This window comes from Pleurodeles waltl, chromosome 9 (assembly GCF_031143425.1).
Source record: "Pleurodeles waltl isolate 20211129_DDA chromosome 9, aPleWal1.hap1.20221129, whole genome shotgun sequence".
Classification (NCBI taxonomy): Eukaryota; Metazoa; Chordata; class Amphibia; order Caudata; family Salamandridae; genus Pleurodeles; species Pleurodeles waltl.
Window position 1 is genome coordinate 901,292,805 of NC_090448.1, and position 26,464 is coordinate 901,319,268.

At 46.3% G+C, this 26,464-nt stretch overlaps 1 protein-coding gene across 3 annotated transcripts in view; it reads right to left on the minus strand.

Annotated features, from left to right (window-relative positions):
* DICER1 (dicer 1, ribonuclease III) overlaps positions 1-26,464 on the minus strand; it is an 848,581-nt gene that overhangs the window by 193,248 nt on the left and 628,869 nt on the right. For all 3 annotated transcript variants that reach the window (XM_069208246.1, XM_069208245.1, XM_069208247.1), the window contains 2 exons: positions 427-609; positions 47-152 (listed from right to left, as the gene is read on the minus strand). In XM_069208246.1, coding sequence (XP_069064347.1) covers positions 47-152; positions 427-609 — 289 coding nt within the window. The remainder of the gene's footprint in view (positions 1-46; positions 153-426; positions 610-26,464) is intronic.

Genomic DNA, 26,464 nt, shown 5'->3' on the forward strand with positions numbered 1-26,464 from the left:
TGCAATGGTCCTCAGGTAATCATCGAAGAACAGTTCAATAAAATACCTGTTTATTTTGCAAACTCTCCCATTTAGCTTTCCTCTTCTCAGCACTACTTAACGGAAGCGCTTTGCCCTTCTGATTCAAATGCCGAGGAGTCAAAAGATTAAGTCTAATGAAAAAGTAAAAACAAATGAGAAGATTCAGTAAGATTTAAATTGAATTATGCTGGACAGACAGAACCTAAATCTAAATAATGTAAACAACACTTATATACAGGTAAAGTACACAACTGCCAGTAGACAACTGTTATGTAGTAAGAAACCTCTAAATCCACATTTTCATAGCAGTAAAGGACTTTCCTCCTAAAAGTCCAACATTTGAAAAAAAAAGATTTAAACTGTTGTCAATAAAAACAAACTGAGCAATGTTCTTAAGGCTGTTACCTGGAAGATGTGTGGTCCACATCCAGAAGGGGTTGGTTGAGGTTGGTCAGATCAAGATTGTACTTTGTTTTATAATATTCAGCAAATGTTTCATATTCTGAAGAGGGAAATTTACTGAGAGGGGTAAGATCAGTGTATACATCTGCTACATAAAATCGGTGTGGCTGGTCAAAGTTACGATATCTAAAGAAAAGAACACAAAAGAAATTAGAAAGTCAAAGATGGTAAAGGCTTTCTAGTGCTATTCTTACTATTCAACATTAACCATATAAGTTTTGGAGTTTACAGGCAAATAAGATCCGATTTGGCCAAGTGATTATACTGCACACACTGAGCAATGGCCTGTAACACCCAACACTTATGAAGTCCAGTGTAATTGATAGACAACTTATTTTCTGAAGTTAGCAGTACATAATCAATTAATCAAGTTGCAAAATCACTTACAACCTAATGTGATAATATTTATGAACACAATCTTAAATCAAGAGATAATGTTGTTATGGCAGCAAACTGTGTGCACAATTGTCCTCATAATTATCTCCTTTAAGAAAAGCTACAGGGCTGGCTGTTGTCCTACTCAAAAGGGTGTAGGTCTCCAAAAAAGGTGACACAAAAAGCAGCACAGTTGTGAAACACAATCTCCCAAATAACAGAATCATGTCTTCTGTTAGTATAACTTGCAGGCAACCGTCTATATGATCTGTACCTTAACAGCCTTTTTGCTGGCTAACCCAGCATGTCTTTCATGCATTCTGTGCATGTGCATGCCTGCTCATTCTACAACTAGAAGGGGCTGGAAAATCTATGCAGAAAATGCATTTTATGTGGTCAATGCTCTTGCTAATTTTCGGGTGATCTGGAAATTAATGTAAGTGGGTGTAGTTTTTTTTTGTGAGCGTTACTTTGGAGCTGTCACCCACAATGAGGATAAGTAACCAGGCTGCCACAATAAAGTTGATGGGTGCGTGTGAGGTGGAGGTCTACATTTCTGAAATGATTTGAAAGTAGAGCAGAAGTGGCTAAACTATAGGACTTCGCTCCTAAGCAAAGTTAATGAAATCATTTAATATTTCTAGCAGCAGAAAACTAAAGTATGCTCTCGTGAAAAGTATTAGTTACTCAGTATAAAAGACACTTGGGCAAAGCATATCTGCAGTCTTTGCATTAACCGTCTAACATGATGGAATCAGTGTGTCACAAAGATGAAGTGGATTGCTGAGCTGTAAAGAACTTACAAATTGTGTAGATGGCTATGAGGTGTCATTGATCTTAAATTGGAATTTCTGTCTTATACAATTTAATCAGCAAGCCTTTGATTGTTGACTATGAGACATTGGAGTGCTTTATAGGTAAATAATCAGACATTTCCCACATGTTACAACCACAGACAGGCTTACAGGTACGAGAAGTAATTTTGAGCAGTACACCAGAATTGTTATGTAGTGCAAAATGAGAAAGGAGAATCATTTTTATCCCTCTGATGAAGCTGTGCCGTTACTGAGAAACAAGTGTTGGTTGTATCCAGTGACAGACATTTACACATTGGAAGGACAACAATTTTGGAATATTGCGTCAGGCACACAAAAGATCCCTTCAATTGTATGAACAATATGAAGCTATTGTGAAACAAATTAATAATGAGCCAATTGGAAGAAAACAAAGTTTTATGCCTTTTTTGTTTTACAACTGTTTTTGATTTGAAATTATTCAATAAAACATATGCATGAAGAAGGCCGGCTCAGTTTATGGTGTACACCTCTTGTACAGTTGTTGTCACGACCTGTGGAACAGGTCGGTGGAACCCAAGGGCGGATTCTAGACCTGAAAAAGAAGGGGACAGTGCCCAGACCACTCAGATTTTCCAGGCAGTGGAGGTAGGCAATCCCCACTCTCTTGGGGAGAAGTTCCTACAGATTGGTGAAGGAGGAGGTCCGTCCATCTGCGGAGTCCAGGAGGTGCAGGAAGATCTTTGGAGTCACCCACGATGTGTCCCTACGTCAGTCGCCGGACTGTAGATGTCAGCAGAACCACACAAAAGCATTGGCAAAATCAGGAAGAAGCTGCATGGGAGTTAGCTGGAGTTTGGGGACCAGCAATGTCTAAACAACTTCACCCTTGGAGGGGAGTAAGGGCTGGCCCTCAACAAGCAGGAGAGCCAGCAGGAATTGTTGCAGCCCCCAACAGGACCATCTAACTGCAGGCACAAGGAGTCGCAGAGAGGCCTCTGCAGCACAGCAAAAAGGGAATCTCACATCACAGGACTTGCAGAGGGGACTTTTTTCTTAGAGTTGCACAGTGCTAGAGGCTGGCGCTTCTTGGGCTCGAAGGTCTTCTAGAGGACTTGGAGAGGGCCACATAACCACCACCTGTGTAGCAGAGCCTTCAGATGTCCCTGGGACAGCAGGATCCATCAGCCAGTCTTTGTCGTTGAGGTGCCTGTGGATACAGGGGATTGCCCCCCCCACTCCAAGGGAGATTCCTTCTTGCTTCCTGATGCAAAACTGAGTCCTTGTGACCCTGGAAGATGCACAGCCACAGATGTTGCAGAATTCTTGCAGGAGCTGGAGAAACAATGTTGCAGTGGGAGCCCTCCCAACTGGATACAGTCTTGTTTCTGTTCAAAATGCAGATCAGCAGCTGTTCCGGAGGCCAGGATGCAGACGTTATCTTGCGGAGTGTTCCCTGAAGAGTCCTGCTTGACCAGTTCGGGGACCCACCCTCGGGGAAGCCCTTAGGTAATCCTAAAAAAAGGGGTTGGATTCTATCTGCAGTGACCCACATATCAGAGGGGGTTAGGGACGTCACCCACCTGGCCTAAACAGTCAGATGCTTCCAGGGCCTTTGCACATCTTATTTCCAAGATGGCAGAATCAAGCACCACCTGGCAGAGCTCTGTGCCCCTGCCTAGGGGAGGAGCTGGACTGGGGGGTGGTCACTCCCCTGTCCTTTGTGTGGTTTCACGCCAGAACGGGAACCGGGAGTTCCTACACTGGTGTAAACTGGTTCATGCAAGGAGGGCACAAAATGAGCCCTTCAAAACAGTCTGGTGGGCAGGGAGATCACCCCAGTTCAGAGACATCTAATTCTAAAAGAGAAGAGGTCAGACCTCTCTCCTACAGGAAACCCTTTCTGCCTTCCCCTGCTCAAGTTAGACTCAGCAGCAGGAGGGCAGAACAGTGTCTGGGCTCGGCAGCAGCACAGCTGGCATGCAGACCCTGCAAGGCTGTACAGTCAGATATGTTGGATCCTATAAGGAAACCCCAGGGTACATGGTATCATGCAAATCACACTGGAATCAGTGTAGTTGCATGATTCAACATGTTTGATACCGAACATATCTAGGTTAAGTGAAGCCATTATGTAGTTGGACTATTTGTGTTGACAAGTGGCCACTACATACCTCAAAATGACTTCCCCGCACTTACAAAGTCTAGAGAATGTGGTCTGGGGTTTGTTGGGGCACCTCTGCTCAAGCAGGGGTGCCCTCACACTCAGAATCATGCACCCAGCCCTTGGGCTGAAGGGCATACCACAGGAGTGAATTACAGTGTCAAAGTGCAGTGACTGCGAGATAAGGCAAGTCTTATATCTAAAGTTAAAGGTGCATGTACCATTTCATGCAGGCTGCAATGGCAAGCCTGCAGGCACAACTTGCATGGGCTCCCATCGGTGGCATAATACACATGCTGCAACCCATGGGAGACCCCTGGTGTACCAATGCCGTGGGACCCTAAGTAGAGTATACTAGGGAGTTACATGGATGCACCTGTATGCCAACTATATGGTGTAAAGGTTACCAAACAACCAAATCTAGAGGAGAGTGCACTGACTCTGGGGTTCTGATTAGCAGGATCCCAGTGTACTACAGTCTAAAATCACTAAAACCAGGTAAAAAGTGGGGATAACTATGCTAGCAAGATGCAAATTTCCTACAATGCATATCAAAAACTAGAGAAATTGTATGTGCTCCCCCAAGGCCATCTGTTTAACGTCTGCAATCTGATCATGGCTTTAAGATACAAAAGATTGTGAGTTATTTACTGTTGGTAACACTCTTTCTTCTGAATACCCCACCTATCTGCATATTACTGACCTTTAGAATATCTACAGGCTCCAGATTGTATCCGGAGAATTTGACAACAATAATCTGGCACGCTGATAATTGGTGCAGTGTGGCTCTGTGCTGCCCCAGAAGTGACTGAGTGGACATAAACAGACATCAGTTTCTTAATCTTTCTACTTTTACACCCTCACACATGGTTTGAACTTGGAACCTTATTATGATGTTCAGGAGCACATTCCACAGAGCGCGGGGGTTTGGGAGGGTAGCGAGGAACCTGTGGTTAGATAGAGTTGCCACCAGAAAGACCATTACCAAGGGTAAGTTACTCCTAACTGCAGATTCCTCACTTGATAATAGATACCACAGAAGTGCCACCCAAAGGTGAAGGGTCTGAGGACTGGGCTCAGACCAAAAAGTCTTCCCAGACCAAGAGAAAAAGCAGCCATCCCAAAAGAACTGTCAAGGCAGTAGTGTTCTGTGAACATGTGACTAAAGCCCATGTAGAAACCGATTTTAATGCAGAAGACTATCCATCTTGATGAGGTCCTTTTCTGTAACGCCTAATCCCTCAAAGAGCTGATCATCCACCAAATGGTCCTTTGAGTGCTCAATGTGGAAAATCGAAGCATTTTTAGGGCCCAATTGGTAAAGCCTCTTGTCTGCTTTACACGGATCAGTTGGGGAAAAAAACATTGCTGGCAGAGTGATAGATTGGTTGAAGTGAAAAGGAGTTACAACTTTGCCTAAAAAGGGTGACTGGGCCCTCAGCATTTTGTCCAGGAAGACGGTGGAGTTGGCCGATTGTATCAAGAGTGCCTGTGGTTCACTCATACAGCACACAGAAGTAATGGCAATCAAGAAACCTATTTTAAGTTTCTGTAGTCACAGCAAGCAGCTGTACACTGGCTCAAACAGCAAGCATTTGGGAAATGTCAAATCTAAGCTAGCGTACAACTGCAGCACAACAAACTTTTTTGGGGGGAATATGCAAGTCACATCTTTGATAAAAAAAAAAAAAATCACAACTCGGATTTAAACTGTTGGTTGGCTTAACACAAACGAGTCAAAAGGACCAACAGATAACCCTTACCTGGGCTCACTGAAAGGCCTTGCTAGGCCAAAAGTAGTGCAAACAATAATACAGCTGAGACATTGGCTAGCAGACAGCTCCTATGATTAACGCCACAGCAGGCAATGAATTTCCCCAAGCAAAGATGGATTCAGTTAAAGGCTCTCAACTGCAAGGATGCAGACTACAGCAGCCAGTGGACTGGATGGGTTTGACTGCAGCTGCTTAAGCTTCAGGTAGCAAGGTATCAGCTGCAGAGTCTTGGGTGCAGTACCTTCCCCATAGTTGAGACTGGAGGTCCTCCTGAAGTGGCAGCAGGATCAGAAGGTACAGGATCATGAGCTCTGGAAATCATAGTCTCCTGTCCCCATCTAGGCCTATTAAGAGAACTTGTGCCTTGGGTGTCCTGACCTTCCTCAGAACTCTTGACGGATATGGCGAGTACACACGTACAGGAGATCAGTGTTCCATCACAATGTCCGAATGCATCGTCCTGTAACTTTATCAGTTAACGGTTTTGACAGTGAGTTCTCACCGGTGGCAAACAAATCTAACAAGGGCTTTCCCCACTAATCAAATATATCTTTTGCCACCTCTGGATGGAGATACCAGTTGTGATCTGCCAGCCAACGTCAGCCAACGTAAGCTCAGCTCATTAGCTCTGGCATTCAGCGATCCTAACACCTCCACAGATGCAGGGCCCCACTCCAACCTTCTTGATGCAGTACCAGATGTAATTTGAGTTGTCAGTGAGGATGTGCACTAGCTTCCCCTTGATGGGTGGCAGGAAGGTTTTCAGGGTCCAACTGTTTGAACCAAGCTTCAGAAGAGTGATAAGGAGCTGGCTCTCCACTGAAAACAAGGGGCCTCTGATCTCCAGTTCCATTCAGTGACCCCCGTCACTCAAGTAGTGACTCATCTGTCAACACTGTGAAATCTTGGTGGGCAAGGGTGAGTGACCTGCTGCATGTCTGACTGGAGCTTGTCCGGCACTACAAAAGTTTCTGAGCTGCCTGCTGCAAGAGTAGAATGGAGTCGGTAAAGCACCCTAGGCCAGCTGAAGGTTGCAGAATAGGCTGCTGGGAGATGCTTTGATGTTGGGGAAAATGGGGAGGAATGAAAATGAAAGAGGGTGTAGTCCATCTGAATGATTTGTAAGATCCATCTATCCATGTGCCGGGGAAGGAAATGTTGTACCCTGCCTCTTTCTGGTTGAGCATGGACCTAAAAGGGCAAGCTAAAGTGACCTGGAAACTGCTATAACAGGTGAGGAAGAGTGAGAGGAGAGCTGTCCTTGTTATCAGCCACTGCCACCTTTTCTGCCTCAAAAGGATAGAGTTTGCTGTTGCAGCTGACCAACCCCTAAACATCTGGTACTGTTAGTGAAATTGCTTGGTGGGAGGCGAGAGTCCCAAGGATTGCCCTTAAATTATTTGACCAAGTCAATGTTCTTGCCAAACAATTTGGCGCAATCAAAGATCATGTCACTGAAGGACGCTTGGACAACTCTTGAAACCTTCTTACATTTCACCCATGCATGTCTTTTAAGCTCTAAGCTGGAGACAATATCTGTGCAATCAAACTCTGTGGTATTCAAGCCAGCACGCAAGACATTATTTGCCCACTCTGGCTATCATGCATGGTTTGAGCCATCAAAACTCTTGTCTTCTAGGATGGCCAGCAAGATATCATTGTGCAGGTCCCATAAAACATGGGCTTGCCTGCCCAGATGGCACAATGCATTCAAAAAACTCAATTAAGGCTGAATTAGCAAAAGAACACATTCTCTTTCCAAAGGAATTACATCTTTTACCTCTCTATCTAAATGATTAGTTAAACAGAGAATGGAAGTGATTTTACTTAAAACCTGTATCCCATTGATTTCAAGCACAGATGCTTGATTAAAGGCACCCAAACATGTGCCAGAGGGAGCAAACAGCATATGAAAAGGCTGCAGCATGGACTCCTTTAAGGCCTCTATTTGCACTGGGGAATACAAAGGCCTGTGGAATTTTGTGTGTCAGGACCAGTTGTGGGACCAGGTCGGAGTCAGAAGAAACTACTGGGCTGTGACCTTTCGACTGACACCTTTGCGCCTACTCATCTCGAGTAGTGGAAAGGGGAAAGAGACCTGTTTATCTTTCTTGCACTTACGGTATATCTTCCACTTTGGCTTACAGGAAGACTTCCCTGCATGGATGGCCTTTGGTTGCATGAGGGCACATTGATTGCCAGAGATAAATTTTGGAGTTGTCAGGAAGGCTGGCAATTGGGAATGGAACCCTAGACCCAGCTTGAAGGGTGGCAAAAGGAAAGAACGGACATCAGCACACAGGGGTGGCATTTTATGCAGCTGTGCTCCACTTAGGGGCAGCTCCACTACGAAGCCACACAGTGCCAGCGTGGTGGAGCATTCCTATATAATTCTCCAGAACTAGTCTGGCACATGGGGATAATGTAAAGTATAGGAATCTGGCAGAATCGCCATCAAAAACATATTTTATCTGCAAATACCTTCTAACTGGAGCATTGAACTTAAAGGGCCCAGTTCTCAAAATAAACTGTGAATCTGCCCCATAGATTTATTCTCATATTTTTGTGTGTAGATTTACTAATAAGGGCTTGATTCACAAAGTCATTTGCACATGTAAGTACATCTTACACACACACACACACACAAAAACTGCTTTTCGAATTAGGCCCAAGTACTTAATTGAACAATCTAAAAGGAGAATGGGATAAATATGCGGCAGCCCCACATGTTCATCAGAAACTGTGCAGTCCTTCATCACAGGAACCTCAATTAATCCAATGTCACAGGAAGTGAGGTCCCCTACCATCAAACACTGTTCTAAGTGCTTTTTGTGGATCTTCGTTGCAAAAGAAGAGAAGCAAGGTGATTAGATGTCGGCAGACCAATTTTGATTTTAGTGTGAGTAAACAAAGACTGGAGTTTTGATTTAAACCCCTCAAACGAAGAGCTTGAGAGAAATAGATGGTGCAGTCTCTCTGTAAAAAGAGTTTTCTTTCAAAGCTGTGAAATAACCCGACAAGAGGTACAAGATGCTCAGTTTTTGGATTAGAAGGCTTATTCCTGGAAAACAAGGAGGTCAAGACTTTAACAAGAAATACAAAGCTCTGTTAAAATGTGCAGTCCTATTTCCCATTACTAGAGATCAACTTCTTTCAGTTCAAAAGATACAACAAGCATTCTGGCAGATCATTTTGATCTGTCTCCATCATTCAATATTGTGTCTCATATCATGTTACTTTAACTGCCTTTATTTTGTGGCATGTATGGCAAAGCCCTTTCTCTCCGATCATTCACAAGCAGTCCGCCCACCTTCTCGGTTCTTATTCTTTTCTTGTTCCAGCTGTGGAGTTTTGCAAGTTTGCTCCTCAACCACACAATCTAACATCAAAGAGGCTTCTCGGGCTTGGATCTCAGTCCTATGACTTTACTTTTGCTATGTATGTAGACAACACGCAGATTGCTCTCAGAATCAACTCCAGAGCCATTCATTCAGCTGATTAATTTCACTCAAGTCTCCTAGCAGCTGGTGCATGGAGGAACACTAATCATCTCACACTACACATTGACAAGACAGAGGTTCTTTTTTATGGCAACACCTTCAACATCTAGACAACTTTATGGTGGCCACCTGAATTGTGACTGTCACCTCTCCCAGCCACTAGAGTCAAGAATTTCGGTGTCTTCTTTGACTCTAGTCTCTCATTCTCAATTCAAATCAACAAAACGTTCTCTTTTTGTTGTTTCTATTGAGGGTTTTCTGAAAGATTCTTACCTATTTTCCAGACAGCTGCCATCTGACAGTTTTGCAGACGAGGAGTCTCTCTTGTTTGAACTATTCTAAATCACTCTAATTTGTTCCACCCAAGTATTTACTAGCTAACATAAAGCTTGTTCAAAAACTGTTCCTTGCAATTGCTAAGGCTTCCACGTAACCACTACTTCTGCCGGTCTTCAGTATACAAAGAAATGAAGGATGGAATGCTTGAGTTAATTTCAGCTACTGGTAATAACTCTGTCCACATCCCAGTCTATTGCTATTTTGCACACCATGTGACCTCGGTTTGGACCCACCCATGTGCAAATCAGTCTTGATCCTGCTTTATTGGGAAAAATCCAGGCAAAACTGCCGGGCCAGGTCCTCCCTAAACCGAAATACAATTTGTCATTGACCAGTTTTACCCTAGTCCCAGCTCATCAGTCAGTTATAGGTTGACTCCAGTAACGCAGTGTGCATATCCGTCCCACTTACTGTGACACACATAAGTATATAAAAACGGTGACAGATGGGCCAACTTCTGACACCAGAAAACTTTTGCTCTACCAATTCAGTAATTTACTCCGTTCCTCTGCTTCATTTCTTCTGATGAATTGCATTGCTCACAAAGTTGATCTTGCTTTCTCTTCATAGGCCCTAAATGGTGGAATCATCTTTGCTTCAATGCTATATACACAATCTATCTTATTTTCTGCAACCCTTAACATTTGCAAGATTTCTGCAGCATCCATGGCTGTGCATCCTCCAGTGTCAAAAGGACACAGTATGCATCCAAGAAGCAAGGAGGAATCTCCCTTAGAGTGAGGGAGCTACTCCCCTGTATCTGCAGGCACCTCAAGATGACAACGACCGGCTGGTGGATCCTGCTGTCCCATTGACAATGGAAAGGCTCTGCTCACAGATGGAGTTTCTGTGGTCCTATCCGAGACCTACTTGTCTTCTGACCAACTTGGTCAGATGGTGGATACTTGCTGCAGCCACTGGAACAGAACCCTGTGCATTATGACTGCTGCTCTTGCCACGGCTTGTTGGCTGTTCCTCCAGAAGATCATCAGGCTCCAAGAAGCTCCAGCCTCCAGCACTCTGCAAGTCCAAGATTAGCGATTCCCTGTGCTTGCTGCCAGTGGGTCACTAGTCGGGGCTCCTCCGATTCTGGCTGGCTTTCGTCCCAGCTGAAGACCTTACCTGACTCTCTTCCAAGGGGTGAGTCACTAGGACCTTGCTGGTCCCCAAAAGCCTACAATCTTCCTTGCATCAGCTATTTGCCAAGGCTTGTTGGTAGCCCTGGTGACCACTGACCCACCTGTAATCTAGCAACTGATGTGGGACAGCTAGTGGGCATCTCCAAGGATCTCCTGCATCCCCTGGACTCCGTAGCTGGACTTCTCCCTTCACTGTCCTACAGGAACTTCACCTCCAAGAGGGTGAGCACTGTCTACCTGCACCGCCAGGACATCTCTAAGTGGTCTGGACACTGCCCCCTTCTTTTTTAGGTTCTTCACATCCGGAATCCACCCTTGGGTTCCACCAACCTGGCCCACGGGTCACAACCACAGCTGCACAATTTAGTCTTCCACTGACTTCAATTAGGGTTTCTGATGCCACTTCACCCATATGCACCAGGGCTGGTGTAGGTACTCCGGTCTTCTGGGTATCCACGGGTGGGGACAGACTCTAACCTTCTTTGTGCCAACTGGTTTCCTTGGGGTTCACTGGGAAGGATCCTGAATCCATAAAAATCAAACCGAGATGGTCCTGTGTAAGCCTATGAGACACCCAGCTCGATAACAGCTCTGCACCCGGGCGTCTGTGGGACTCCTACTACATGCCTCTGGTAATTTCTTACTCCCAAAGGTCCTGGGATTCTAACACACTCACCTTAGTTGGGCCCCTGCTATGCTTTTCCTGCTAACTGTAAGTTTTGTGTGTTGATATCTCCAAGTGGAAATATACTAATGTTAGTATAGCCTTAGTGTTGTAATAAAGAACACTTTATTTTAGCAACACTTGGTGTGGTTCTTTCTTATGAACAGTTACTGACTGACTATTTCGGTATTTCAAGTGCTTTACACTCCTCCTGGATAAGTTGATCTTCACAGCTACCCCTAGACAGGCTTTTGCTATCTGGACAACTAAACACCATCACTAAGGGTTGCACGGACTAAGTATAGGGTGCAGCACCATAGGTGTGCACCATAAACTGAGCCAGGTTCCTTCACCAAGGTTCTCTCCAAACTCTGAAGAGACCTTGCACCACCTCCGGATGGAGATGCCATTTGTGCTCCCCAAGGCATCGACAACAGAGATTGTCTGTTCTGTTGTTCAAAGAACCCGCCAAATGTTGAACCACCAGGAATATGTCCTGATGTTCCAGCCATGTCCAGAGACACAGGACCTTTTGTCAAAGATTTCATGACCACACCCTGTTATGCTTGTTCCAATGCAACATCACAAAATAAAATGATGGACGTGGTGTTAAAACTTTTCAAACACTCACTCTCAGTCATAGATCTGGGTTTAATCAATCATTATTTTGCTTGCCCCTTCACCCCAGTTCGGACCCAGCCATATACAAATCAGTCTTGACCCTACTCGTGGGTCCCTTGCTCACTTTGCCACTGGATTCAAGTTAGCCTGGCTGATGAAGGGTGATACCCTAAAATTGATCCTAGGATGCTTGTTTCCGGTTCAGGGAGGACCTGGCCTGGCAGTTCTCATGGGAAACACGGTCAAGACTGATTTGCATATGGCTGGGTTCAAACTGGGGTGCCATGGTGAGCAAAAGAACGATGGATTAAACCCAGATCGGTGAGTGGTTGAAAAGTTTCAGCACTCTGTCCATTATCCTTTTGTGATGCTTGCTGCAATACCACATTGTGGTGGGGTTGTTTGTGAACAACTCAATTAGCCTTCCCTTGATGTAAGGAAGAAAGTATATTAACGCCAATGGGAGCATTTTCAATTCCAGGTTGATGTGGAACCGTGAGGCCGTCAGAGTCTAGAGTCCTCTGATCTCCTCCACCTCCCCCAGATGGCCACCGCAACCCAGAAGTGACATCTGTTACCACTGTGCGCTCTGGGTGGGGAAGGAGAGGGGTCTGCCACTGATCTAATAGCAGTCCGTGAGTCACCACTGCATAGCTTTTCCAGAAACTCCCCCCCACCCCCGAATATCAAGACCACATTGGAGAAGTTCCCTGATGCTGTGCCCCTGGGTCTCCAAATACCAGTGCAGAGCCCACATTATCCAATGGGCATGCTTTACCAACAGGATGCAGAAGGTGTCGAGGCTGCAGCAACCTCGGAGTCAATCTCACCAAAATCGTGGACAGAGGCGGAAACATGTAAATCATTGCCCGGATATCCTGGAGTCGCTATTCCAGAGGGTAAGCCCAAAACTGCACTGTCAATAACAGCTTTGATGACAGGGAGCATCTGTGAGCAAGTCAGGTATGACTTTAGCATGTTTATAGTGAACCCCAGTGAGTGCAGGTGGTTCGCCGTATTCTGGAGGTGAGTGGCAACTGCATGGAGTGATCCCGGTGTCAACAGCCAGTTGTTGAGGTAGGCGAAGACTAGAACACCTAACCTCCGCCCATGTGCAAAACAAATGCCATCACTTTTGTAATTACCCGGGGGCGGTGGTGAGGCAAAAGGGGAGCATGGCTACTTGCAAGTGCTTGTTAGAAATTAGGTTGTTGTTTAACTAGCGTGAAAACCTTGGTCACACAGCAACTACAATTTTAGTCAGGTTGTCAGGCAAACCCTAAATTAACGTTTGTTTATCCTCTGGTAGCTTGGCACAGAATAGTCAGGCTTAACTTAAAGGCAGTGTGTAAAGTATTTGTGTAACACCTGAAACAGTAAAACAGTGAAATCACCAGTTTAGAAAAATAGAGTAGGATTTGACAAATAAAGGAAGACCAAAACAACAAAAATCCAATTATTGCAACTTGAATTATGAACTTTTAAAGAATAAACTGTAAAATAGCTCTTAGAAGCAAGAAGCGCCACCCTGGGATATCTGGTCACACTGGACCGGTACAAAGTCAAAAGTTCAGGCTGACTGCAATGCAGTATAGGCCAGGTACAGGGACCCAGGTCGGTCCGCTGAACCAAGTATCTCAAATCCTGGTTGCAGAGCAATGCGTCGGTTCTGATCCACGCAGTACAGGAGATGCATCAATTTTCTCCATGCACAGCAGCAATGTGTTGGTTTCGAGATGCGGCAGAGTTAGGGTGCGAGTTCCTGCTGTGTAGACAGAGGATCCAGATGTCAGAGCTTGGAATACCAAGACTGGTGTTGAGAATGCATTGTGCAGTCAAGGCAATGCGTGTCGGTTCCGATGAGCAGTGAGGCTGCGATGTAGAGATTTAACGTTGAGGTTGGGGTCAACAGGGATGCAAGAACCATTAACTGTGAAAAGCAATGCAATAGTGGTTCCGAACGAGATGCGCTGGCTCTTTTGCACTCAAAAACTGCGATGCAGCTCCTGCAGCAGAGAATTCATCAGTTCCACTGGAACAAACATCTTAGGCCCTCTTCCAAGGGTCTAGGACTGGGGTGCCACCACCTGGCATGGCAGACACAGAGTCCATGTGCAAAAGCCAGGTGGTTGAAAATATTATTTCCCGAGACTTCAGATCAGGAGGCCAGCCAAGGGTTCAAGAGATGATGGTTCAGCCCTTTTCACCCAAGCAAGGGAAGAGCAGTGTCAGACCTAGGGTGATGTGCAGTTTAGAGCCCACCTCAAGTATCTTCGTAGCGAGCTCTTGGTCACCCAAGCCTCCATGTGCTAAGCCTTGGTGTGTTAAGCACGAGGCCATGCCTGCAGTGCGATAGTGGTCACACTGTTGCTTCATGCGTTAAAATAATGTCTGCAAAAATGCTATAATGATCACACGACTGAGGCACAAGCTATACTGTACTTATTCTCTTAGTAATAGATGTCGTTACTGCTCTGTTTGAGGCTGGCTCAGTATATGGTGTACACCTATAGTTTAGGTGTCCAGATAGCAAAAGCTCTCTAGGGTTAGCTGTGGTGAGCAGTTAGAACGTATCTAAGAGGAGTGTAAAACACTTGCAATCCCACAACAGTCAGTCAGTAACCAATCACAAGAAAGAACCACTCCAGGTGTTGCAAAAATAAAGGTTTCCTTATTACAATATTATAGCTATACTAACGTTGGTATATTTCCACCGGGAGATATCAACACACAAAAATATACACTTAGTAACAGTCAGCAAAAGCATTAAAACACATGGGGCCCTATGGGGCAACCAAACCATATACTAAGAAAGTGGCAAAAGAATGGAGGTGCCCAACCAAGGTAAGTGTGTTAGGACCCTAGGGGCTGGGGGAGTCGGAAATTTCCAGAGGTAAGTACTAAAAATCCCACAGGCGCCCCGGTGCAGAGTTTTTATTGAGCCAGGTGTCCCATAGGCTAACACAGGACCGTTGCAGTAGGATTTTAATGGATTCTGGACCCCGCAGAAACCAATTGGCATGGTTGCAGAGTGCCCTCACCCATGGATATCCATAAAACCAGTGTACCTACACCATGAAGCCCAGGTGCATAGGGGTGAAGTGGTGATGAAAACCCTTGCCGAAGTCAATGGAAACCTCGACTGTCCAGCTGCTGTCCCAACCTGTTGACCAGACCAGTGAAACCAAGAGGTGGATTCCGGATATGGAGAACCTGAAAAAGAAGGGGACAGTGTCCAGACCACTCGGAGATGTTGAGGCAGTGTAGGAAGGCAATGCCCACCGTCTTGACGGTGAAAGAAGAAGTCCAGCTGCGGAGTCTAGGGGAATGCAGATCATTCTTGGAGTCGCCCACGAGCTGTCCCACTTCGGTCGCCGGATTGCAGGAGGCTCATTGGCCAGAAGGACCACCAACAAGCCTTGGCAAATGCAAATAGCTGTTGCAAGGACGTCTGCAGGTTTTGGAGGACCAGCAAGGTCCTAGTGACTCGACCCTTGGTGGGGAGTCAGGCCAGGCCTTCAGCAGGAAGGAAAGCCAGACAGAGTTGGAGGAGCCCCCACGAGTGACCCACTGGCAGCAGGCACAGGGAGTCGCAAGGAGGCCTCACCCGCACAACAGACAGGAGTCCTATGTCAGAGGAGCTGCAGAGGAGAGATGAATCTGGAGTTGCAGAGTGCTGGGGCTTCTAGGAACTTTAAGATCTACTTGGAAGAAGAGTCAACAAGCCTTAGCAATAGCAACAGTCGTGGTGCACAGAGGATCTGTTCCAGTGGGTGCAGCAAGGGCCCACCATCTCCCAAATTGGTCAGAAGACAATTTGGACCTCGAGAGGACCACAGAACCACCATCTGTGAGCAGAGCCTTTATGTTGTCTGTGAGACAGAACGATCCACTAATTGGTCGACATTGTCTTGAGGTGCCTGCGCGTGCAGTGGAAGGACTCCATCAATCTAAGGGAGATTCCTCCTTGCTTCTTGGATGTAGGCAGACTCCATGTGACACTGGAGGATGCACAGCCACAGATGCTGCAGAAATATTGCAGGAGCTGGAGAAACAATGTTGCAGTGGGAGTCCTCCCAACCAAATACAGTCTTGTTTCAGTTCCAAAAGCAGACCAGCAGCAGTTCTGGAGGCCAGGAGCAGAAGATGTTTTGTAGAGAGTTCCTTGAGAGTCTTGCTTGACGAATCTGAGGATCCACCGTTGAGGGAGCTCTTAGTTAACCCTAAAAGGGGTTGGGCACTCTCTGAAGTGACCCCCCCCTCTCACAGGAGGTCAGGGACATCTTTTACCTGGCCTAACTAGCCAGATGCTCCGAGGGGCCTCTGCCTACCTTGTTTCCAAGAAGGCAGAATCACCCGGTCACCTGGCATAGCTCTGTGCACCTCCTCAGGTAAGGGGCTGGACAGGGGGATGGTCACTTTCCTGTACTTTAGGTAGTTTGGTGCCAGAGCAGGAACCACAGGTTGCTGAACTGGTGCAAACCGTATTATGCAAGGAGGGCACAAAATGTGCCCTTCGAAGTGATCTGGTGGTGCTCAGAGGCCACCCCACCCATTCCAGGCCAGAGATACCTATTTCAAAGGGAGAGTTGGTCACACTTCTCTCTTTCAGGAAATCCTGTGTTCTGCCTCCTACATGTTCCGACCCGCAGTATAGCAGGACCCTTAGCGGGGAGATATCTTCTTGCGCGTTTCTCATTCGGTGGCCGAGGATTCCCCCCTCTACTCTACCTATTTCCTTCAAGCGCACGAGTGCATGGAACCTCGTAGCTTCTAGTCCGCTCCCCCACTTCTCATATTAAAGATTATGGTGTTTATCACCCCGTCTGAATAGATCTTTATCACGTTTCACAATGGGGTCGATGACTCCGCTTAGCGTTCTCTCCTGGAATGTGCACGGTATGACACACTACATCAAGCGACAAAAAATCCCCTCTTATCTGCGGTCTAAATGAACTGACATTGTTTTATTACAGGAAACACGTCTCTCCCCATCGGAATCTGAAAAACTCCGACGGGATTGGGTGGGCCAGGTTCTCTTCAGCGGAACGCCATTCATGCACAGTGAGGCACAGGGCCATTCTCTACAGTTCAGACTTCTTAAGTCATGGTGCGACCTAGAGGGGCGTTTCCTCCTCACCAAGCTTGCCTTAGGCTCTTCTACAATTTGTGTTGTGGCTATATACGCACCCACAGGCTCCAAACGTTCCTTTTTCCTTTCTCTTAATAGACTGTTGATCGAGAAAGATGCCTCTCAATAACCGGTTGGGCGGGGGATTGGAACCTGGTGCAGGATACCATGTTGGACCGATCAAGCGGTCTTGATTCAGGCAACAACGCAGATCGGGCCCTCCTACACGACGTTATATCAGATCATGGTCTGTTGGACCATTGGCGCCTATCCCACCCTACTGATAGAGAATACACCTTTGGTCTCTTCGGTCCACGGGACTCAATCCCACTTGGACTACTTTCTGATCAGTCAGCGATTATTGCAGTCGGTTCGAACGTCTGACATCCTCCCAGCCGCCTTATCTGATCCTTTCCCGGTACTGATGGCCCTGGAACTAGGGATGGCCTCTCCCGGTCGCAAGCCCTGGCGTCTCCCAAACCCAGATAGAGAACCCCGAAGGGTAAAGAACAATTTAGATCACATGTCGCTACATATCTTCAGAATAATAAAGGCTCGGGCACCTCGCCACAGCTGCTATGGGAGGCGGCGAAGGCAACAATTAGAAGGCAATTAATGAGGGATGCAGCCATATCCAATGCTCAAAGGAGGGATCAACAGAGTAAGTTGGAAGACTATATAGAGTAGACCATCCGGGAGTACACCAGGACACCCACTCTACCCATCCGTCTTCGCCTGGAACTAGCTAAAACGGAGCTCAACTCGCTTTATACATCGCGAGCGGAATATGCCTTACAGCGACTGAGAGGTCATCATTATGAACTCGGAGAGAAGGCAGGTCGTTTGTTAGCCACTCAACTTCGTCAAAGAGAGGCAGCGATGGCCATCCCAGCTCTCCGCAGAAACGAAGGCACGTTCATTACACATCCGCAGGACATAGCGGAGGAGTTTGGGCGTTTTTACCAGACACTGTACACTCCGGAAGTGATTGCAGATACTGATCGCCTGGACACCTTCCTCCGGAAGGCAAATATAGCATGTCTTTCAGATGAAGGTAAAGCGCTCTTGGAGAGTGACATCAGCAGGAAGGAGATATAACAGGCGATAGCTAACTTACCATACTACAAGGCCCCCGGGGAAGATGGGTTCACGTCAGAATTCTATGAATGGACAGGTGCAGGGACTGTAGATGCGCTACATGAGGCGTTTCAGGGGGCCGATCAGACGGGCTTTTTATATCCTCTCTCTAAAAAGGCATCCATGGTTGTCCTGCCCAAGACAGGTAAGGATCCTCTCCTTTGTAGTAGCTATCGTCCCATATCACTCCTCAATGGAGATATCAAGATCCTACTGACCCGTCTTAAAAAGGTCATTCTTGCTTTGGTCCACTCCACCCAAGTTGGCTTCGTACCGGGTCGGTCGTCGAGGAATCATCTTCGCACGTTACTCCATGCTATTTGGACAGCCGGTGTTTCACCTGTGGAGACCCTGGCCCTTTCATTGGATGCCGAGAAGGCATTTGATCAAATAGAATGGTGGCATCTTTTCAAAGTGTTGAAATGTTTGGTCTTGGCCCTAGTTTTATTAATAAAGTGAGCCTGCTCTACGACTCCCTGTCAGTTCAGGTAAACTGCGGTGGGTTCTTATCGGAGGTCTTCTCGGTTAACAGAGGGACGCATCAAGGCTGTCCTCTATCCCTGTTACTATTCCTCCTAGCCGTATAACCCTTGGCAGCAACAAATCGAAACTCTGATCTCATCTCCGGGATATCGATCCCAGGCGGCATTTCCACAATCTACTTATATGTGGATGACATCTTACTTACTCTCACTGATCTGCCCAGCTCCCTCTCAGCCCTCAAAGATATTCTCTCGGAGTTCAAGCTCCTCTCGGTCTAACGTATCAACTGGGATAAGAGCGAAGCGCTACCTCTCTCCCCAGGAACTTTACGTTCTTCAGTTCAGGGACTCCCGGTTAAGTGGAAACAATCACGTCTTCATTACTTGGGCATCGACATTAACAGAGGCCTAACCAAAATGGTGGCGGACAATCTGGACCCACTACTTCTCAGTATGAAACAGGATTTTGAGAAATGGTCCCATCTGGGTCTCTCAATGTGGGGTAGGGTACAGGCAGTATTTATGGTGACCTTGCCATGGTTTTTGTATGTCCTGGGCATGCTACCTTTACGGATACCCTTGTTGCTCCTTCGGAAGATAGATCGTCGTGTTTGTACATTCGTTTGGGAGTCTATGCGTTCTCGGCTGCCTAGAGCCACCTTACTTGCCCGACGGGAGTATGGGGGTCTGAGCCTCTCCTCTGTAAAACATTATGCTTTAGCACTACATCTCTCACAGATAATTTTCTTACTTCCAGGGGTAAAGGATACGCCGCTCTGGGTGAAAATAGAGCAGACGCTTTCGTGCTCAGCGTCAGGACTCCAGGTTCTCTATGCGACAGGTCCGTCATCCCACCGTATCACCAATCCCATGATTGGGGCCATGTGTCACGCATGGTGACAGGAACACCGTTTATTACAGGTGGACCCCCAGATTTATAATAGGGCACCAGTATGGGGGCAATAAGGGCCTCCGGATCGGGGACAGGCTATGTTCTGGAGGGAGTGGCATTCAAAGGGCCTTGAGAGGGTGGATCAATTTCTAATAGGGGACAGGCTGAAGTCAGAGAGGAATTCGGTCTCCCCGAACACCATTTGTGGTGTTTTCTTTAGATCAGACACTGTCTGGTGAGTCGATTGGGGACCCCCCCCCCCCCGGCGCCTTCCTCAGTCCCCGATACTCCATTTCCTAGAAACTTGGGGTCGACTGAGGGGGGGCTATATCGGGATTACAAGCATTGCTTAATCGGCACCTCTTCTCACTTCCCCTCTTCCTTTCCCTCAGAGGCAAATGGCAGACGTGCCTGCAGATCGAATACGAATTAGAGGACTGGGCAGACATCACTGAGGTCAGGGACCGTGGGGGCACGGAAGGCTCGTTTGAAATTCTGCCTTTTTAAAACATTACATGATTGGTACTGGACTCCCCAGAAACTGCGCGCCACAGGATTATTGCCCCACGCCTCCTGCTGGAGATGCCCTCACACCCGCTGTGACTTGCCACACATCTTGCATGACTGTTCGGCCATTCAGCCTTTCTGGAGATCAGTGGGAGACAACCTCAGGGAAGTACTTCACTTACCGCCGTCCCTCACCCCCTTCCATCTATTGCTGCACAATACTGGAGAGCTCTGCAATCTCTCCCGACCACAACGCCGATTAATGCACACAGCTCTGGCCACGGCTAAGGTATGTATCCTCAGGCATTGGCGAGCGGCAACTGTCCCCTCGCACGGGGAATGGTTCACTGCAATGTACCAGGCTGCTTCCCACGAGCGACTCAAATATGATTTACAGGATAGAGCAGACGTCTTTCTCCAAATGTGGTCACCCTTCCTCTCAGGACCGACGGACTGACTGACTGATCAGTGCAGGGATTGCGACGCACTCAATCGAGCTGGATTACCTTTCCCGGTGTGCCCACTATTAGATACTAGTGCATTGTTGTTTATTGCCTTGTTCTGTCCGCTCCTGGCCTCAGCTCAGTGTCAATACCCTGCCTCCCCTTCCCTTTATTCCATTCTCCGCATTAGTGTCTTCTCTTTTCTCTCTCGGCCACTAACTCCCCCATTATCATCATTTATAACTCTGTTCTTATTCTCACATATTTATTTGTTCTCTCTCTTCTTTCAATTCTCTTTACTCTCTCTCTTCTGCACCCAATCCTTCTATCTTTAACGGATATCCTCTCTTCCTTTCTACCTCTCGGTTTTTTCTCTTTTTGTTTATTCTTGATTGAGTTTTGTTTTTATGTGCTCTTTCTGTTATGTTTATATCTCCCCCTTCAGGTCCTCCCTCTAATGCTAAAATCCCATCCACACAAATCCATACTGTTGCCCAGCGATTCCTATTCTACTTGCCCGCGTTATACCTCACGGAATACCATCTCATTTTCATTCATCCCCTCCTCCATCCCCATTGAGCCCTACTAGCAGATCTGGCCACATTCCCCCTGAGGCCCTCACCCCCTTGGCTCCAGTAAGCATGTCCTGCCTGATGGCTCGACAGCCCTACGGCGCTGGCCTCCCCCCCATACCTTGTTATCCGAGTGTGACACCCTGGTGCTCTCCATCCTCTTACCCTTCACCCAGTCAAAGAGTACTTGAACTTCGTACCACCTAAGGGGAGGGTGGGAAGTGGAATAATAGGTGTGTTGGTTTGTGAGAACTGTTAGATAGTAAGTCTATTTAATTAATCTACAGAGAGACAGGGAGATGTACACTACTGTAATATTGCTGCACTGCCTCATTGCTTGGTTATCCAGTAGAAGTTGTCTCAGTATTATTGTATTGCAACCAGATGTTAATATATCAGTATACCCCCGTGCTCTAGTGCTCCTCAGTGCCTTATGTTTATATCGTTCCTTTAGTGCAGATACGGACACACAATATCAGTGATTTTTCAGTAGTTATCATATTTATGTTTGTTACTCTTTCTTACTCTGCTAGTTTTTTGTACTTAGCGGGATGTTCTCAGTTTCTTACAGTGTATGGCGTGCAGTTGTCTTGATGGTGGATTATTTATCTTTGTTTGTTGTTCTGATATATGGAAATAAAAAATTACTACACAAAAAATAAAGCCTGCTACACCCTGAAATCAGTGCTCACTATTCTGCCTGAAGCCCTTACGTCAGACCTTTCTTCCGCTTCGTTTCCGCTGATCTCAGAGCAGCCCTCTGCAGCGATTCAGCTGCTGGCAAGTCAGGGAGTTTCTCCTCGTCTTCTAGCATGTTCCTGATGATACGTGCAAGTCCAGAGCAGGCCGTGCTCTGTGCAGTAAGAGGAAAAATCTGTGTTGTGAGATTCAAGGGTAAATACGGCTGTATGCCTGCAGTGTGCTGATAAGATGAGACGTGATTTCAGTAAACCATTGATGCTGAAAGGAGAATCCAGTGTGCATTTGATGTTCATCTGTGAGCGCATGGTTCGTGCAAGAGTGTCTGTTTCATTTTGTACATTTATTTTTTATTTTTGGTTGTATTCAACCATTGAATATTGAGCTTGGGGCTAAGCTTTATACAGCTAACTAAAGAGTCAAAGAGATGGTTCTAAATCTTGAATCGAACCACAAGTAGAAAGCATGAATAGAATGAGTTCATTATTATAAGCATCTCTTCCCTCAGAATGCTTGATCTAAACAAAAAAAGATCCAAAAGCTTCAAATCTCCTGTGATACACTTGCTAACCAAAAGTGATGTGTTAGTAAGAACTAGACACTTATTGTACAACTAAGTCTTGGTTTATTTGTTGTCATAACATTTTCTTTGACAGATCTCCTTCCCTGCTGTTCCATTTCCCCTATCCCTTCCCGTTGCATGCCCACTCTAATACTCTCCGCTGTTAAAACATTCAGAGTTGGAGGTGCCGGGAGGTGGACCTTGTCTAATATCTCGTGCAAACCCTGAGGAGGAGGACCTCCACCTGACGAGCAGGGCAGCAAGGCAGGTGTCCAGCAGAGTGGCAGTACTTCAGCAGCACTGCAGACCACCTTCCTGGCAAAGTATTGACAGGACCAGAATCGTACTGATTTGGGACATGGTGGTGTCAGAGGTACAGTACGTATACCCCGTATGGCCTTTGAAGTGGGGGAGAATTCAAAAACAGGCCTTTGAAGTGTATAAAAGTCTTGCCCTTATTGCCCTACCTCCACACTCACTTCAAGGGGTTATGCAGCCTTCTGTGTGGGGACAGGACACATCCTATTCAGGTATGTCAGCTCCTCCCTCCCATCCTGCCCAGAATGGACCATCAAGTCACACCTAAGCTCCCAATGTGTGTGCTTATCTAGAGGGAATACATAAAGCCAATCTGTCACCCACCCCAGAGAAATGATCAGAGACGGGCAAGCAGGCACCAAATGACTAAAATCAGAAAATGCCAACTTTGTAAAAGTGACATTTCCAGAGCTGAAATTTAAAATCAAACTCCATCATATGTTGTGATTTTAGTGACACTAAATTAAAAAAGTTTACCTCTTCCAGATTGGGAATTACACAATAAGATGTAATGTGGTACTCCCAATGTTACCCTATGGGGGAGATAGGCCGGCTGCCCTAAAAAGGAATTTAGAAGTTTTTCATTAACAGGACATGTAAAATATAAAAACACATGTTCTACCTTTTAAATATATTGCACCCTGCCCTCAATGGGGGTAACTTATGTATACAAATGGAACGTTTGGGCCTGGCAAAAGGGTTATTTTGCCAGGTGGACATGGCAGTGTAAACCTTCACACACAAACTCTGTAATGGCAGGCCTAAGACACGGTTAAAGGGCTACTTAAGTGGGTGACGCAATTTGTGCCTCTGGCCCACAAGTATCATTTAATTAACATGCCATGGGCACATGCCAATTGGGGACAAGCCAATATAACCATGTTTAGGGGAGAGGGTACACAAACGATGCTGCTATCTCCTACGGTAGCCATGGGAGGGGCAGTGAAGTGAGGCTGTTGTGGAGCAATAGTGAGGCCAAACGACATAGCTGTGGCACTAATGTCCTTATAGCGGTCCAGAGCCAAAACTGGCTTGTCACCGAAGAGGCAAGCCCCATCGAAGGGCATAAGGGACGTTTGGACATCCCCTACGAGCCAATATTTGTCCGCCAGGCATGGTTTTGGAGAAATGGCTCTGCCCAGCGAGAGTTGTATCCAATCTGCATCTTATTGTTATCTTAAGCGCATCTCTCCCATCAGCAATAGCCTGAGAGTATGGCCCAAGCCTTATACAGGACCACAGGAAGCACTTGCGCAACTGTGTCCCACACTGTGTAGAAATAAGGGACCATTAAGCATGTGGTGTTCAATGATCACAGTGCCAGGCTAGTGGAAGAGAAAGGAAAATGTTACTTACCCAGTAAGCATCTGTTCATAACAAGTAGTGCTGTAGATTCCTAAGCTTAGCATAATCCAACTATCTAGTGTTAGGCTTGGAAGTGCACAAGTTGTTTTTCTTCGAAGAAATTCTTGAGTCACATGGTAGAGTGACTCCTAGTGACTCCTCTTCTTGCTGGTAATGCGCATGGGCATCAACTCCACTGTCAGATTGTTATCCCGCAAGGATGGAGTGGAAGCATAGCGTTGTACAGTAAGAGGTTCATGCTAAATGAATGTGTGATAACTTATAAAAGTAACTGTAACACACACAGGTGTCCGGGAGGAGGTTGGGCGCATGTGAACCTACAGCACTTCATGCTACTTACAGATGCTTACTGGGTAAGTAACATTTTCTGTTCGAGGCATATGGGGCTATAGATACACATGCTTATCATAGACTGAAAAGCAGTCCAGTTTAATAAGCGGAGGCTAGCCTGTAGGGGGTTACAGCTGTTTAAAATAGTGTGTGCAGAAGTGCTTGGGCAGAATTAGCTTGCTATGGGGAATGCACATCTGCACAGTAATGTTTGATAAATGTATGTGGTTTGGACCATGTAGCCGCTATACATATGTCAGCTATAGATATATTTCCTAAAAAGGCCATTGAAGCTCCTTTTTTACGAGTGGAGTGAGCTCTGGGGGCGGGGTGGGGGGTGGAGGCAAAGTTCTTTTAGTTTTAGCACAAAATGTTTTAAAGTATTTTATAAACCAAAGTACAATGCCTGCTTTACAAATGGCCTTTCCTTTGTGTGGTTTTTAAAAGGCAACAAAGAGTTGTTATGCTTTGCTAAATGACTTGGTTCTATCAATGTAACACATAACAGCCTGTTTTACATCTAACCAATGTACAGCCCTTTCTACAACTGATTCAGGATGGGGAAAAATACTAGCACTTCAATAGAATGATTAAGGCGTGTAGAAAGCTGCCTCTTTATATGGTATATCAAAATGAGAAACACAGAGATATACAGTACAAATAGTCCAGGGGTTCGCTTACTTGTAGACAAGGGCTTGTTCTAGCATTCCCAAGGTGCTTTTTTAGGGGGTAGTGTGGTCGAGCAGCCTTATGCTTGTCAAAGAGGAGTGAGACACTTGCAAATACACACAGTCAAAAAATGAGACACACGACTCAAGAAGGAGATCCACACCCAAAAATAACAAGTATCTTTAAATATATTTTGGCAGCAGAATCCATCCGTTCAGGTAAGTACTCTACGTAAGAAAAATCTTTACAGTTTTGAAAAGTCAGGTGCAGAGGTGTCTTGAGGCATCGGGTTTTCTCCACCTGGAGCACTCACGGTTGAGGGGGCCTAGGGACAGAGGCTGCAGGTGTTTTAATGAGTTGACAGTGGGCAAGTCCAAGGTGACTTATCTCTGAAGGACTGGGGGGACTACACTGGCACCATTAGCCCACTTCAAATCGGGCTAGGTGAAATGCCTGTTTTACAAATGGCCTTTCCTTTGTGTGGTTTTGAAAATGCAACTTAGAGTTGTTGTGTTTTGCTAAATTACTTGGTTCTATCAATATAACACATAAGGGCCTGTTTTACATCTAAGCTATGTACAGCCCTTTCTGCAACTGATTGGGATGGGGAAAAATACTAGCAATTCAATGGAATGATTAAGGCGTGTAGAAAGTTAGCTCTTTATATGGTATATCAAAATGAGATATACAGTGCAGGGAGTCCAGGGGTTCCCTTACTAGAGTGCAGGTGCTTGGATTTAGCAATCCCAAGGTGCTCTTTTAGTCAGTAGTGTGGTCGAGCAGCCTTAGGCTTATCAGAGAGCAGTGTGAGACACTTGCAAATACACACACAGTCAAAGAATGAGACACACGACTCAAGGAGATCCACACCAATTTACAAAAATAACAAGTGTCTTTAGATATATTTTGGCAGCAGAATCAATCCATTCAGGCAAGTATGCCACGCCTTTACAGTTTTAAAAAGTCAGGTACAGAGGTGTCTTGAGGCATCAGGTTTTCTCCATGGGGAGCACTCGTGGTTGGGGGGGGGCTGCGGACAGAGGCTGCAGGCGGTGTTATTTAGTTAACAGTGGGTAAGTCCAAGGCGTCCTTTGTCTCTGAAGGGCTGGGGACTACACTGCCACCGCTGGCCCACTTCAACTTGGACTAGATGGCACGGGTGCAGTGGTGCTTTCAGGGGTTGGGTCCTCAGCAGTCCAGAGTCCTCACATTTCCCTTGGAGTACCAGCAAGATGCAGGGAAACTGCTCCACTGCTTCACAGGGGTTCCTGGGTCTTTGTTGTATGTAAGCAGTCCTCCCGGGCTTTTGGAGGCACAAAAGCTTGCAGGATGAGACACTGCTTTCAGGTGTCTAGACTTCAGAGGTCCAGAGTCCTTGCATTTCTCTTGAAGTGCCTGCAAGATGCAGAGAAACAGCTCCATTGCTTCACAGGGGTTCCTTAGTCTTTGTTGAATGCAAGCAGTCCTCCTGGGCTTTTGGAGGCACAACAGCTTCCAGGATGA